The sequence below is a fragment of the Cokeromyces recurvatus genome, assembly GCF_025118155.1.
Source record: "Cokeromyces recurvatus strain NRRL 2243 chromosome Unknown BX663scaffold_10, whole genome shotgun sequence".
Classification (NCBI taxonomy): domain Eukaryota; kingdom Fungi; phylum Mucoromycota; class Mucoromycetes; order Mucorales; family Mucoraceae; genus Cokeromyces; species Cokeromyces recurvatus.
Genome location: NW_026251396.1, coordinates 874,284 through 887,558, shown reverse-complemented (window position 1 = coordinate 887,558; position 13,275 = coordinate 874,284). Strand labels below are relative to the sequence as shown.

The 13,275-nt window shown below is 30.7% G+C and overlaps 11 protein-coding genes across 11 annotated transcripts; 5 read left to right on the top strand and 6 right to left on the bottom strand.

The window, feature by feature from the left end:
* Window positions 1-44: 44 nt before the first annotated feature.
* BX663DRAFT_406302 (uncharacterized protein) lies at window positions 45-209 on the top strand (the record flags this gene model as incomplete). Its single annotated transcript, XM_051522257.1, has 1 exon — window positions 45-209. A coding segment is annotated over one exon (165 nt), but the record flags the coding sequence as incomplete, so codon positions are not given.
* Window positions 210-245: 36 nt separating this feature from the next.
* On the top strand, window positions 246-2,457 carry BX663DRAFT_551443 (Nsp1-like C-terminal region-domain-containing protein; the record flags this gene model as incomplete). The annotated part of the gene is made up of 5 exons (XM_051531282.1): window positions 246-279; window positions 685-750; window positions 826-1,608; window positions 1,659-2,239; window positions 2,308-2,457. 5 exons carry the CDS (start codon window positions 246-248, stop codon window positions 2,455-2,457), a joined length of 1,614 nt encoding a protein of 537 aa, XP_051383759.1.
* Window positions 2,458-2,578: 121 nt separating this feature from the next.
* Window positions 2,579-3,347, bottom strand: BX663DRAFT_507526 (uncharacterized protein). Its single transcript, XM_051527360.1, has one exon. The coding sequence runs from the start codon at window positions 3,226-3,228 to the stop codon at window positions 2,644-2,646; it is 585 nt and encodes a 194-aa protein (XP_051383758.1). The 5' UTR covers window positions 3,229-3,347; the 3' UTR covers window positions 2,579-2,643.
* A 46-nt stretch (window positions 3,348-3,393) lies between these two features.
* On the top strand, window positions 3,394-4,364 carry BX663DRAFT_507525 (uncharacterized protein). The gene is made up of 4 exons (XM_051527359.1): window positions 3,394-3,497; window positions 3,585-3,620; window positions 3,683-4,264; window positions 4,326-4,364. The coding sequence occupies exons 1-3, from the start codon at window positions 3,483-3,485 to the stop codon at window positions 3,908-3,910; spliced, it is 279 nt and encodes a 92-aa protein (XP_051383757.1). The 5' UTR covers window positions 3,394-3,482; the 3' UTR covers window positions 3,911-4,264; window positions 4,326-4,364.
* BX663DRAFT_40815 (uncharacterized protein) lies at window positions 3,618-4,626 on the top strand. Its single transcript, XM_051522268.1, has 6 exons — window positions 3,618-3,620; window positions 3,683-3,729; window positions 3,810-3,906; window positions 3,960-4,264; window positions 4,326-4,365; window positions 4,422-4,626. Coding segments are annotated over exons 3-6 (441 nt in total). The 5' UTR covers window positions 3,618-3,620; window positions 3,683-3,729; window positions 3,810-3,904; the 3' UTR covers window positions 4,516-4,626.
* On the bottom strand, window positions 4,552-5,640 carry BX663DRAFT_551440 (Alpha/Beta hydrolase protein; the record flags this gene model as incomplete). Its single annotated transcript, XM_051531281.1, has 2 exons — window positions 4,552-4,692; window positions 4,774-5,640. 2 exons carry the CDS (start codon window positions 5,638-5,640, stop codon window positions 4,552-4,554), a joined length of 1,008 nt encoding a protein of 335 aa, XP_051383755.1.
* A 195-nt stretch (window positions 5,641-5,835) lies between these two features.
* On the bottom strand, window positions 5,836-7,335 carry BX663DRAFT_507519 (Alpha/Beta hydrolase protein). The gene is made up of 4 exons (XM_051527358.1): window positions 7,004-7,335; window positions 6,333-6,917; window positions 5,946-6,271; window positions 5,836-5,852 (listed from the first exon to the last, which is right to left on the bottom strand). The coding sequence occupies exons 1-3, from the start codon at window positions 7,277-7,279 to the stop codon at window positions 6,125-6,127; spliced, it is 1,008 nt and encodes a 335-aa protein (XP_051383754.1). The 5' UTR covers window positions 7,280-7,335; the 3' UTR covers window positions 5,836-5,852; window positions 5,946-6,124.
* Window positions 7,336-7,384: 49 nt separating this feature from the next.
* BX663DRAFT_507517 (uncharacterized protein) lies at window positions 7,385-7,679 on the bottom strand. Its single transcript, XM_051527357.1, has one exon. It carries the CDS (start codon window positions 7,557-7,559, stop codon window positions 7,404-7,406), a length of 156 nt encoding a protein of 51 aa, XP_051383753.1. The 5' UTR covers window positions 7,560-7,679; the 3' UTR covers window positions 7,385-7,403.
* An 834-nt stretch (window positions 7,680-8,513) lies between these two features.
* On the bottom strand, window positions 8,514-9,584 carry BX663DRAFT_542635 (uncharacterized protein). The gene is made up of 2 exons (XM_051530820.1): window positions 8,767-9,584; window positions 8,514-8,707 (listed from the first exon to the last, which is right to left on the bottom strand). Exon 1 carries the CDS (start codon window positions 9,540-9,542, stop codon window positions 8,997-8,999), a length of 546 nt encoding a protein of 181 aa, XP_051383752.1. The 5' UTR covers window positions 9,543-9,584; the 3' UTR covers window positions 8,514-8,707; window positions 8,767-8,996.
* Window positions 9,585-9,993: 409 nt separating this feature from the next.
* Window positions 9,994-10,869, bottom strand: BX663DRAFT_433209 (40S ribosomal protein S3; the record flags this gene model as incomplete). Its single annotated transcript, XM_051522978.1, has 3 exons — window positions 9,994-10,375; window positions 10,445-10,654; window positions 10,763-10,869. Coding segments are annotated over 3 exons (699 nt in total), but the record flags the coding sequence as incomplete, so codon positions are not given.
* Window positions 10,870-11,705: 836 nt separating this feature from the next.
* Window positions 11,706-13,265, top strand: BX663DRAFT_507509 (magnesium transporter). Its single transcript, XM_051527356.1, has 5 exons — window positions 11,706-11,991; window positions 12,055-12,120; window positions 12,193-12,283; window positions 12,366-12,529; window positions 12,595-13,265. Exons 2-5 carry the CDS (start codon window positions 12,096-12,098, stop codon window positions 13,167-13,169), a joined length of 855 nt encoding a protein of 284 aa, XP_051383750.1. The 5' UTR covers window positions 11,706-11,991; window positions 12,055-12,095; the 3' UTR covers window positions 13,170-13,265.
* Window positions 13,266-13,275: the final 10 nt, after the last annotated feature.

The following is a 13,275-nucleotide window of genomic DNA, read 5'->3' as shown; positions in this document are numbered from 1 at the left end:
TGAAATTTCTATTTACATAACGTATTAATATATCTTTGTATAAATGTATTTTTCAGGGACATCGAACTTCATACTGTGACCATAGAGATAGGATTCTATTTATTGTAAACAAAAAAGGTAGACCGCTTACTCAGTGCAAAGAATGTAGAGAGTTACGTATAAGTAAAAGGATTCATAAAAAATGTCTATGTCCCTCAAGGAAGACGATCAACAAGGAAAAAAAACATTTTTCAATTCCTCCAAAAATGAATGAAAATGAATTAAAATTAAATAATTCACGTTATATTATGTCAGTGGAAGCTCTGTTAGCGTCTTCAAATTCAATATAATTATATTTTAAATAAAATATATCTTCTTGCTGCATTTGTGTAGCTGTTTTTGCATAAAAGTCCAAATATCGAAATGGATGGTCACGTCGACGTCACAAAATTCACAAATTAAAAAAAAAGGACAGAACGCGTTTAGATTTTTTTTTTTGTCAAAACCACTTTTTCTTCTCTTGTTCTAAATAGGCATTGATAAATAATATTTATCTTTCTATTTCTTTTCCAACATCTGCTTTTAAAAGGAATTTATTAATTGACAACAAGAATTAAATATGTGTACGTAGATTTAACAGTAGAGAGTTAAATTAAACAAATCTGGAAAAATAAATAAATAAACTTACGCCATTTTATTTCATAGCTTTCAGTTTTAATAATAACAACACAAATAAGCCAGCTAGTACTGGTTTCTCTTTTGGAACATCAAGTATTTACATTTAAATCGATTGATAATAACAACATTTTTATTAATCTTATTACAACATTTTATTTTAACATTTAGCATCTAATACTCCAGCGAGTACTGGATTTTCATTTGGTACTCCAGCTGCATCTACTGCGACTGGGTTTGGTGGTTTAAATTCTACAGCTTCTACCGCCCCAAATGCCTCTAGTACTCCTGCCTTTGGAGGATTTGGAGGATTTGGAACACCTGCTGCAAGTACACCTGCACCTGCTAATACAGGCTTTGGCGGTTTTGGTGCTAAACCTGCTACTGCTACTCCCACCACTTCTACTGCAACAACAGGTACTGGATTTGGTGGCTTTGGCTCTACAACTACTCCTTCTACTTCTACCGCTACACCTGCTGCTGGAGGTAGTCTTTTCGGCACTTCAACCACTACACCTGCTAGCAATAGTGGTTTTGGTGGTTTTGGCACCACAGCAACTCCTGCTACTTCTACACCCGCAACAAGCACTGGATTTGGTGGATTTGGCTCTACTAAGCCTGCTACTACAACTGGGTTCAGCGGATTTGGCTCCTTAACTACCTCAACTCCTACCACCTCAACTGCCTCTACCACTGCAAGTGGATTTGGTGGATTTGGTACAACTACTACTACACCTAGCTCTACTACTGCCACAACAGCTGCTACAGGCTTTGGTACACCTGCACCTACATCAACACCTACTGTTGGTGGATTTGGTGGTTTCGGTGCCACTACTACATCTAAGCCAGCCACTACCTTTGGTACTCCTGCAACATCCACTACTTCTTCTGCAGGTACTACTACATCTACTCCCGCTTTGAGTGGATTTGGAGGATTTGGACAAAAAACAACCAGTAAGTGTTATTAATAGTTGCTAGTATCTCTTATTCATATTTGTATTTAGCACCTACTACTTCTGGAACAACAACAAGTGCTCTTACAACGCAGCCTACTACTACCACTACCACCGCCACCACTAATACTACTACTACTAATACTACTAAACCAGTTAGTGTTCCTACACCATCTGCATTAAAAAATAAATCAATGGAAGATATTCTTAATTTATGGACAAAGGAGCTGGAGAAGCAAACAAAGGACTTTCATAAACAAGCTGCTCAAGTCGCTCAATGGGATCAACAATTAATTGAAAATGGAAACAAGATCTCAAAATTATATGAAAACGTATCCAAAGTTGAAATGACTCAACGTGATATTGATCAAAATTTAGGTTATATCAACACACAACAAGAAGAATTAAATGCTATTCTTGACAATTATGAAAAGCAAATTAAGGAAGTCTTCGATGAGAGCAACTTACAACAACCTATGCAACCTGCTGATGCACAAAGAGAAAAGGCTTATGGCTTAGCTGAAAGTCTTAACAGTCAGTTAGATGATGTTAATAAGAATTTAAATATTATGGTTGAAGAAATTAATAAGATGAGCAATTCCAAGCAAATTACTAGTGATGAAGACGATATCGTACGTTTTTTGTTATATAAAATTATCCAGTACAAATACATTAATCTCTCTTCATTTTTCTTTTATAGGTTGGTCAAATTGTTCAAATTCTTAACTCTCATTTATCTTCTTTACAATGGATTGATACTAATTCTATGAAGTTGCAAAACAAAATTCAAGAAGTTTCAAAATTACAGGAAGAAATTTTAAGAAATCAAGAGCCTTCTTTGCGTGGATAAATATATAAATATATATGTATATGTATATAACACACTTATATATATACTTTCTCCCTATCATACAAATTCAATTCTACTTTGTTTTACCTTTTGTATAGCATAATGTATTGAAGGGAGGGGGAAAAAAAAAAGAAAAAAAAAAAAAAAGACACATTTATTTTTTATACATAAATTTTTTTTTTATTTTTAATAACCAATATCAACTAAAGCCTTTTTGAGTTCTTCACTCTCATGATCAAATCTTAAACCAGTTTGAAAAGCCTCTGCGGCTTCTTCAACACGATGAAGTCCCACTAAAGCCTTTCCCTTTCTAAACCAACCTTTACTCCATTCTCGTTTCAAACGAGTCACCATTTCAGCATCAACATAAGCCTCGACATATTGTTTAAGAGAAAGATGAGCAGCAGATCGGTTACTTAAGACAGGTGATAATTCTTCTCGAACATATTGAAATGCTAAAGGTTCCCAAAGAGGACGAGACCAAGAGAGATCGACTGCCATAGAATAGTAACGAATAGCTTCTTTATAGTTACCTTGTTTGAAATACTTATTGCCTTCTTCCTTAAGTCGATTGACTTGTGCGTTACGAGCTGGATTAGGCGCGTTGGGGGGTGGTAATTCTTTCACTTGCTTTAATGTGGCTGCTAATTTATTATGTTCTGTCCAATCTGATTTACATTTATTACATTTTTCAAGCCCATGTTCTTTACACGTAATCTTGTCTCCATCTTTTGAAACACTCACTTCAAGTTGCTCGTATAATGTGGTCATCTCTAAATCCCAATTTAATTAAAAAGATGGTAAACTAAACGAAAAAAAAAAGAGAGAGAGAGAGAGATAGAGAAAGAGATAATAATTGTTGTGTATATTTCTAATTCGCTGCTCCTAATACAATTGTGAAACCTTTTTAATTTTTTTTTTATTTTATTTTATTTTATTTTTGGACTCATCAAACAGAGCCTTCTTGAACACCACTTATATTATTATAAGTTCGTTCTTGTTTTATTTGCTCCATTATTTCAAATATGCCAGTTTATAAGGTAGTTAAAAAAAAAAGATATAGAAAGAAGATTTTTTTTTTTTTTTTCGGATGTAGTTCATATTTTTTCTCATTTTATTATATTTAGATGAAAGAAAATAGTCTTCTTGATCGGGTGAATAAAGTAAGAATGACAATGATAATTGCAACATATGATAATAATATATACATGTATTTTTATTGTAGGAAAAGAATCTCATTTGTTTTATGGATACACCCATTACCTATAAAAAGTATATTAATAAATATAAAAACAAACTTGTTATTATACATATATTAATGAGAACAGATATATATATATATAAAAGGAAAGACTTTGATCTCGTTATAGATTATTACCATGTTGACGATCTACCTGATCAACTTCGAGAATGGACTTTTCAATTGGTGAAAAGCAACTTATATGACATGTAAATAAAAATCAAATACGCGAAAAAAAAAACTAAGGTACTGTATATTTCAGGTACAACAAATCAAATGATGGTTGGAGTGATCAAGGAAAAAGAAAGGAAATGCTTACACCTCAAACTCGATATCTGATTGCAAGGTCCAGTACAGATCCAAATGATTTAAAAGGATTTCTATCCTTTCAAATGGTACAAGAGGAAACAATGGATGATGATGTTACAGCTAATTGTGCGTATTGTTACGAAATTCAATTAATGGAAAATGCAAGGAATAGAGGTTTAGGTGAATTTTTAATGAATTTATTAAGTAAAATTGGTTCATTCTGGAAAATGGATAAAGTGATGTTAACTGTATTTAAGGGTTTGTATAAATATAAATATTTATACATGTATTTTATGTGTACTAATAATGAATAATATAGCCAATAAAGGAGCCTTCCGTTTTTATACAGACAAGTTAGGGTAAATTTGATTTTATTTGAAATACTCATGTTTATTTATTTTTAAAATGTATACAGGTTTACATTAGATGAAATATCTCCTGGTGCTTGCCTACCACGTTACAAAGCAAAGCAATTTGATTATGAGTTATTAAGCAAGCCCTGTACATAAGTAATAAATATACAAATGTGCTTACCTTTTTTTTTTTTACGAAACGAGAAAATTTTCAATGGCTTCATGTACTGATTTCCATTGAGCATTAAGTATGTCATGCCCTTCCTCTTTATAAAACGCCAATCGAGCCTTAGGAAGTAATTTTTTGGTCTTTTCAGGATAGTAGGGACATGTCTATTTTTTTTTTTTTTTTTTTTTTTTTATTAAAGATGAGTACTACTATAATATGTGTTTATATAAAAAACTTATCTTTACCTTATCTTTACCACCCCAAATTAATAAAACGTTGCTATCCTGTTGTTTACCTACTTTCTTATATCTTTCATCTAAGCCTGTTAGTGGATAAGCAGCAATAGTACCAGCAAAGGCTCTAATAAGTCCAGAATGATGTACAAATTGATAAGTAGCCACTTTAGTAATTTTAATACTCTGTTCTTGTGCTTCTTTATCTAAATTGTTTTGAGTCAAACGAGTTGACTTTGCGAATCGTTCTATATTTAATAACATCCATCCACGTAACCATGTTTGATTTACAAGAAACTGATAGACATAAGGTAAGCGAAATAATTTGGAAATGAATGGCATATCTTTCTTTTCATCCAAAAGACCTGCAGGTGCGATCAATATAAGCTTCTTGACCATCTCAGGATAATAAGCTGTAAAAGAAGTGGCAATAGCCCCGCCAAGAGAAACTCCAATAATATCAGTTTTAGTCCATCCTACCTTTTGTAAAAGCATAGCTAGTTGTGAAGTATAGAGTGCCTCATCATAAGTAACAGGAGGAGCTTGTGTATAACCTCTCCCCCAAATATCATAAATAAGAACATAATGCCCTTTTTCTTTTGCTAAATATCTTGCTAACTTTTCATAAACAACAGATCCTGTGGAGATACCATGAATCAGAACAACACGCTTCCCGCTCGAGTTACCAAACAACCAATATCGCATTCTGCCCAAAGGTAATTCTAAATAACTGCCATTAGGGTAAAAATCAGGGGTATAAATATCATGAGGATCAACTTCAAGTGATGGTAAAGTGCTTTGTGATTTACTAGCACTATAAATCATAGTTATAACTAAAGCTATACATGTCCATTTAACTACCGTTAATAACACTTCCATTATAAATATATAAATTTTTAATGATCAAGAAAGAAATACAGAAAAGATATAATTTGTATTTTATATTCATCTCTCCTTTTTATACTCTAATGAAAAAAAAAAGAAGAAGAAGATAAAAAGTCTTTTTTTTTTTTTTTTTTTTTTTTTTTTTTTTTTTTTTTTTCTATTGAATCAAATATTATAATTCTTAGTTGGATAAATTATTAAAAAACCTAGTAATACATCATAAAAATTATTGTTAAAGTACTAAAGTGGTATAGAGCAATAGTAAATATCATTTTTTTTATTCAATCATGAAAGCATACCTGTTTATATCTTGTGTTCAACTACTATTTATTTCATAAATTTATACATACTTTCTATTAAAAGCTAATTTTCCCCTATATATGTTGGTAAACTTGTATATAAAGTCAAGCCATTTTTTTTTCCTGACTGATCGAAAGGTATAAACATGGTATGAAATACACTTATGTTTATATTAAGTTTATCTGATTGTAAGGAAATTTATTATATTAGCATTAACAGATTTCCATTTTGTAAGTAATACATCATGTCCCTGATCTTTATAAACCATCATTTTAGCATTAGGTAGTAACCTTTTTGCTTCTTCACTGTGATAGAAAGGAACGGTCTATATAAAAAGGTCAAGTTAATTAAAGAGTAAATAACAGGTATTTAATACACGGGTTTACAGTGTCTTTATCTCCCCAAATCATCAAAACGGATATTTCTTTTTGTTCACCCACTCTTTTAAATCTTTCTCTCAAACCAGTAAAAGGAAAGTCAACTACGGTACGTAAAACGGCTTTAAAATATCCAGGATGATACAGAAACTGATGAAATGCAATCTGGGTCATATTTGATATAATCTCTTCTGTATCCTTTTCCAGTCCTGACTGAGCATAGCGAGTTGATTTAGCAAATCGCTTTACAGCTGACATAAATAAAGGACGAATATAAGGTTGGCTTGTAATAAAGTGTTGAGAAGCAAGTGGCATAAGTAATTTTAATAGGGTAGGCATATCTTTATCCTGCATAATACCAGCAGGTGCAATCAATACCAATCTCTTTACCATCTCTGGATAAAACGAAGCAAATGAGGTAGCAATAGCACCGCCTAATGAAAGACCAATCACATCTGTATTACTCCAACCTACTTTCTGTAAAAGCATAGCTAGTTGTGAACTATAGAGTGCTTCATTATAATTTACAGGAGGCGCATCAGAGTATCCTCTACCATATAAATCATAGACTAATACATGATGACCATTATCGGCCTATCAAAATATGTGTGTGTGTGTGTGTGTTTTTTTTTTAAAAAAAAAAAACCATCTGTACACAATATATAAAAGAAATTACTTACTAAATCTTTTGCTAACTTGACATAAACAGCAGAGCCTGTTGAAAGACCATGAATAAGAACAACTTGATTACCTCTTTCATTCCCAAAGAGCCAATAACGCATTGTTCCAAATGGTAGCTCTAAATATGTGCCATTAGCATAATAATCAGGTGTATAAATGTCAGAAGGATGTCCCGAAAGAGATCCTAATGTGATTTGCTCATGTTGACTCCTTTTCATAATTATAAATGAAGAAATTAAGACTGCTATAAACCACTTGAAAGATTTCGAAAACATATGGATATTATTTTAAGAATTCTCTTCTTTTCCTCTTTTTCTGCTTAAAAAAAAAAAAGGAAAAAAAAAAGAAGAAGAATATAACAAAGCAATATAAAAGCCAATGAGAAATCCATGTGGGAAACTATAATTCAAAAAAAAAAAAAAAAATAATATTCGCACTATATAATATACCAATAAAAGATGTAAATAACGAATAGGTATATTTATAAAGATAGCATTTGTACCGCTCATTGTTAGACACAATAGCTTTTTTTTTTCTGACAGAATTTGTATTCATTACGAGTATCTACAGTATTTCTACTATCCTTTTAGTAATTGTATGCCAATCATTTTAGTTCAATTATTTATATCTTCAAACGATCTATCTTTGATCTTTTTCTATAAAGTTACTTCTTCACATTGTATAAAGGTGTATATTTGTACCCTAGTTAGTGCTAATAAGTATTTAAATTCACAGGTAGGTTTATATCACATGCTTATAATTATTTTATTGGTTACATATCATTTATATTATGCACTAGAGATTTGCAAAATCCTTTCATAAAAAAAAAAAAAGTAGCTAAAAAGCATAATGATAATATCAGAGCCAATCTGGAATGAATTGGGATATTCTTTTTCTTTCTTTTCCTATCTACTAGAAATCATCATACAGTAAACAGGCTTATGCCCTTATTAACATACACAAAATATATAAAAGCGAGAACTTGAATAATGAAGCCTATATGAATAGTTGACGCTAATTCATTCTGAATAATCCTATTGATAAAAAAAAGTATCATTAATAAAATTAAATTGTATTTCATATATCTTGGAAAAATGAATAAAAGAGGTAGCTTATTTACCTTTTATTGATGCTATAGTTAAACATACATTTACAATAAACAATAGATAATTTTACATGTATGATCATAAGCAGTATAAGCATACAACGTGGATTAGAGCCGTAATAATGACCAAGTACGAGTAAGTACAATAAAATAATACAAACATTTTTAAAAGTAATGATTACCTATACCTACTACTATCAACTTGGCAAAAAAGAAAAAAAAAAGATATATTAAAGTTAAGGGGTAGATTACAAATCATAAAAATTGTACCAGAAATTGTCTGTAGATCAAAGAGAAAATAATCAATGCTTAAATAACACAAATATACTTTGTATTTCTTCAATAGTTTTAAATTCTTTAGTTTTATATTGATCCTTAACAAAACTAGCCTCAAAAATACTTTACTTGTATCTTTTATTTGATATATTTCATACTATTATTAAAGCCAATGTGTGTGTGTGTGTTTTTTTTTTCCAGAGGATATATTTTAATTTGATATATGAGGAGATAGGCTCAAATACTAATGCACTAATATTACTCGGGCCATTTATAATAAATATGTTATTTAATCTGGTCATGCTTTCAAGTACTTATGATCCTATTTATGAATGCTTATTAAAGACAATTTTATTGAACATTAAAAGTCTTTATTGTTACCGAGACAAGTATTTTCTACATATTTTTCTGTGAGAGTTTCATCAGAAATAAATTAGCTTGAGTTTGACTAAGTCTGAGACAGAAGATACTTAATAAATCTATTAAGCAGTAACAATAATAATAATAATAATAAAACTCTCCCCTTCCCGTGATATGTGTATCATATATACATATATATATATTGTAATAAAGTTTATATAGGTCATCATTGTATAGCAGCATATATGTTTCTAGTATGCAGATATCCATTCCCAACCATCTAAACCAGCTGCTTTTAACTCTTCTTCAGTTGGTATAAAATCACTTTGTACTACAATATAGATATCATCATCATCATCATCATCATTGTCACTAGTAGTTGTAGTTTTCGCTTTATTTTTTTTAGTGCTATTTACTGATGATTGTGCTAATAACCTTTTTCTCGCAACGATTTGAATATTTCTTTTAACAATATCGTTTGTTTCCTCTAATCTTTCCTTTTCTTTTCTAAGATTCGCAATCGTATTTTTTAAGAGTTCAATATCTTCTTCTCTTGCATTAGCAGAAGTTACAATATTATTTTGTTGATAAGAAATTGTCAATTGGTGTGGTTTATCAAAAATAGTTGGTATAGAGTTTTCGTCTTCTTCTTCAGTACTATCTTTATTATCACTGTCTTCTATCCATGCGCCTGGTAATGTTTGTGTACCTATTTTTCTTCTCTTTACAAGTGATTCTTCTGCATGATACGGAAATAAGACTGAAGAGACAATCGTTAATGACGGTGATGAATTCATTTTGTTATTGTTGTTGATATAGTATCCTTTCTCTTGTCCTTCAAAAGAAAAAAAAAAAAAAAAAGAAAAGGTAATAAAAGAGAAGAAAAATAAAATAAAAAAGACTTATAAGTAGTTGAAAAAAAAAAGTCCTACTTTTTATCATCTGTGCATATTATGTAAAAGGAGATCATCAGATATGCTAAAATATATATCATTTTTTGTTTTATTAATAGTTCAACGATATTTCATTAAAATCATACATATTTGACACTCCAAAGCATCATTTCTTCCTTCCATAAAAATAGGCGTAGTAAATTTGACTCTGACAAATTAAGCAGTTTTATTTCTTTTTTAAATAAATCATTAAAATAAACAAAAGGGCAAAGAAACAATAATAAATGTGTAAATTTTTAATAATAATAATAATAATAAAATAATAATAAAAAAAGACCAGAAAAAAAAAAAAAAACTATTGTGCTTCAATAGCAGCAGGTTCGGTGATAGTAGGTGCCGCGGGTTCAAAGTCTTGAACAGAAGGTTCAAGGATGGTAACATCTTCCTTAGGTTCAAGAATAGTAACAATATCAGGAAGAGTTTGCTTAGGACCATTACGACCGGTGGGGTCACTATCCAACATAATCTTAACCTTGATACCCAAAACACCTTGACGCAAATCAACATGACGAACAGCTGTGGTGATAAAGTCACGAGCAGGGTTACCAGAGTGAATCATAAAACCATCAGCAAACTTCATAGCCTTAGCACGAGCAGCACGAACCTTACCAGAGACAACAACCTCACAACCCTTAGCACCAGATTCCATAACAAAACGGACAACACCATAACAGGCACTATAAAATAAAATAAAATAAAATAAATAAAAAAGTTATTTATTTATTTATTATTCTAATATTACTTACCGACGGACAGCCAAACCATTGAGAAGCTTAAATTTAACTGACTCACATTGAGCGATAGCACAAAGACCACGGTTTTGAACACGTTCAGCATAAAGTTCAACACCATTATCAGGGAACTTGAAACGCTTTTGAACAAGAGTAGTTAATTCACGAATACGACGACCTTTTTCGCCGAGAACATTTTGAGTGTGTGTAGCACGAATGATGATTCTTTTTTTTTTGTTTAAATAAAGTTATATATAAAAAGACTGATTAGCTTGATTATTCACGATATTCATTCGACTTTTTGTTTAATCTCAAACATCTTCTCAAACTTACTCAGTACGAGCAGGAGTAACACGAACTTCAACACCAGCATAGCCATCTTCAGCAAGTTCACGGGTGAAGAACTCATTAAGTTCAGCATAAAAAACACCGTCAGCAACCTAATCATAAACATAATATATACATTTATATAAATCCAATTCCATGTCAAATTATGTCCATTTGTATTGTATATAAACCCCATTTTTGTAGTTGTCAAATACTTACGAACTATAGTGTTTAAATAAGAATAAGTTAGTAAATTTGAATTATAGGAATGCTTATTGCCATTTTTTTCTCTCTCTTTCTCGTTTTAATTTTAATCTCATAATTCCTCTTTTTTTTTTTTTTCTTTTCTATATGATATAATTTATCTCCCTTATAAATCGTCCATCCATCTGTCCATCTTTATTTTTATATTACCTTTCTCTTTTTAGAAATTTGGGCAGCCATGATTTTTGAAAGAGGAGGGGCTCATCATTGGCCCTGCTTCTTCATTCTTTAAGGTCTCCTACACCTTTTCGATGCTTTCCCCTCCTCCTCCCTCACTTCTAGATTTGTGATTAAAACTTTTTAGATAATAACCCCTCATAGTTTATAAAAAGTTCTCCGGACCGGACTAGAAACAATGAAAAAAAAAACCCCCAGAATGTAATTACCGTTCAAAAAATAACTCATAACATGAAAAGGTTCCACTACAAAGGTTTGAAAAAGGTTCTTCTCTATATTACAACATTCTTCAATGTAAAACAATTCTAGTTAAAATAATAACTAAGGAATTAAGAATTTTGTCTTTTTTTTTCTTTTACGTAATAAATCAGGGTATTTTTAGAACTTGTATCTTGTCGATTTGTTTTTTTTTTCTAATCAGCCACATATGTATTCACTTTACTAACTTTATGCACAACACAAAGTTTTAGACTTAATATTTAGTTTCTTTTCTTTTCTTTCATTTATTGGCTTTCTTTCTTTTTTTTTTTCTTTTAAAATATATTTTGTTTCTCAATATGAGTTCAACTACTAACGACACAGTAAATCCATTTTCAATATCAGATAACACAGGAGATCAAGCAGGACTCTATAAAGGAATAGGCGTTACTTTAGCTATTGCTAGTGGTACATAGTTATATAATAAATGCACATGTTTTATTTTCTTTTGGAATATTCATGAACTATAGGTTTGTTCATCGGTAGTAGTTTTGTATTTAAGAAAAAAGGTCTTTTACAATCTATTGAACGATCAGGTAATATGCAGCATATATATGTATTATGAACAAGATGATTAACTTTTTTCAATAAAATGAAAGGCGGCATTGCTGGTGAAGGATATAGTTATTTAAAATCAACGATGTGGTGGACAGGAATGATTTTAAGTAAGTAAAAAAAAAAAAAAAAAAAAAAAATTAATTAAATAATAATAATCATTTCTTGTATATAAAATATAGTGATTGTCGGAGAGTTATGTAATTTCATTGCATATGCTTTTACACAAGCCATTCTAGTAACTCCTTTAGGTGCACTTGCTGTTGTAATCAGGTATGTACCAGCAACTATTCTGTGTTTTGTTCAATTGGTTTTAGTGAAATCATATTGCTCATTATTATTATTATTATTTTAGCGCTGTACTCTCTTCTATATTTTTAAAAGAACGACTCAGTTTTCAGGGCAAAATAGGATGTTTACAGTGTATTTTAGGAGCAGTGATGATTATATTACATGCACCAGAGCAAAGTTCAGCAGATTCAACGATTGAAACATTTAAAAGTTTAGTAATATCCATTGGTACGATTTATCTATATATCATTTTACACGCACTATTCTCCTTTATTAATATCATTTATTACAAGGATTTCTTATCTATGCTGGTTTAGCTATCCTTTTTTCCCTTTTCTTAATCTTTTACTGTGGACCAAGATGGGGAAAGAAGAATATGTTGATATATATTACTATCTGTTCACTTATAGGCTCTCTATCCGTTGTATTCACACAAGGCTTAGGCTTTGCAATTGTTCATTCAATCACGACCGGAGACAATCAATTTACTCATTGGTTTATTTATATTGTTCTGGGTATAACAGTTGTTACACTTTTGACACAGATTGTTTACTTGAATAAGGCACTAAACTTATTTAATACTGCCTTGGTCACTCCTACTTATTATGTAATATTTACTACAATGACAATCGTTAGTTCAATCGTTCTTTATCGTGGATTTCAAGCCTCTCCAGTAGCTATTGTAACTTGTGTATTCGGTTTTCTAACAATCTGTTCAGGTGTTGCACTCTTACATAATTCTAAAAGTGATCCAACAACAACAGTTTCATCTTCATTATTAACTAAAAATGAAACAGTCACTCATTCAGAAAAGATATTAGAAGATGACGAAAAAATACTTAGAGAAAGTAGTATCGAGTGTTATTAGAACAGAGTTTATCACATTTAAATAGGAAAAACCAAACAAAATAGAGAAAGATTCATCATCATATATTAATACAGAAGTTATTACATTATTCAAGCCATTTTTTTTT

Coding starts and splice junctions, on each gene's coding strand:
- BX663DRAFT_507526 (XM_051527360.1), bottom strand. CDS start 3,228: ATGACCACATTATACGAGCAACTTGAAGTGAGTGTTTCAAAAGATGGA.
- BX663DRAFT_507525 (XM_051527359.1), top strand. Junction 3,621..3,682: donor TTCTTGATCGGGTGAATAAA/GTAAGAATGACA, acceptor TTTTTATTGTAG/GAAAAGAATCTCATTTGTTT.
- BX663DRAFT_40815 (XM_051522268.1), top strand. Junction 4,265..4,325: donor GATGTTAACTGTATTTAAGG/GTTTGTATAAAT, acceptor TGAATAATATAG/CCAATAAAGGAGCCTTCCGT. Junction 4,366..4,421: donor TTTTATACAGACAAGTTAGG/GTAAATTTGATT, acceptor AAATGTATACAG/GTTTACATTAGATGAAATAT.
- BX663DRAFT_507519 (XM_051527358.1), bottom strand. CDS start 7,279: ATGTTTTCGAAATCTTTCAAGTGGTTTATAGCAGTCTTAATTTCTTCA. Junction 6,918..7,003: donor TCAAGTTAGCAAAAGATTTA/GTAAGTAATTTC, acceptor ATATTTTGATAG/GCCGATAATGGTCATCATGT. Junction 6,272..6,332: donor TTTGGGGAGATAAAGACACT/GTAAACCCGTGT, acceptor CTTTTTATATAG/ACCGTTCCTTTCTATCACAG.
- BX663DRAFT_507517 (XM_051527357.1), bottom strand. CDS start 7,559: ATGAATACAAATTCTGTCAGAAAAAAAAAAGCTATTGTGTCTAACAAT.
- BX663DRAFT_542635 (XM_051530820.1), bottom strand. CDS start 9,542: ATGAATTCATCACCGTCATTAACGATTGTCTCTTCAGTCTTATTTCCG.
- BX663DRAFT_507509 (XM_051527356.1), top strand. CDS start 12,096: ATGTGGTGGACAGGAATGATTTTAA. Junction 12,121..12,192: donor GTGGACAGGAATGATTTTAA/GTAAGTAAAAAA, acceptor TATAAAATATAG/TGATTGTCGGAGAGTTATGT. Junction 12,284..12,365: donor GCACTTGCTGTTGTAATCAG/GTATGTACCAGC, acceptor TTATTATTTTAG/CGCTGTACTCTCTTCTATAT.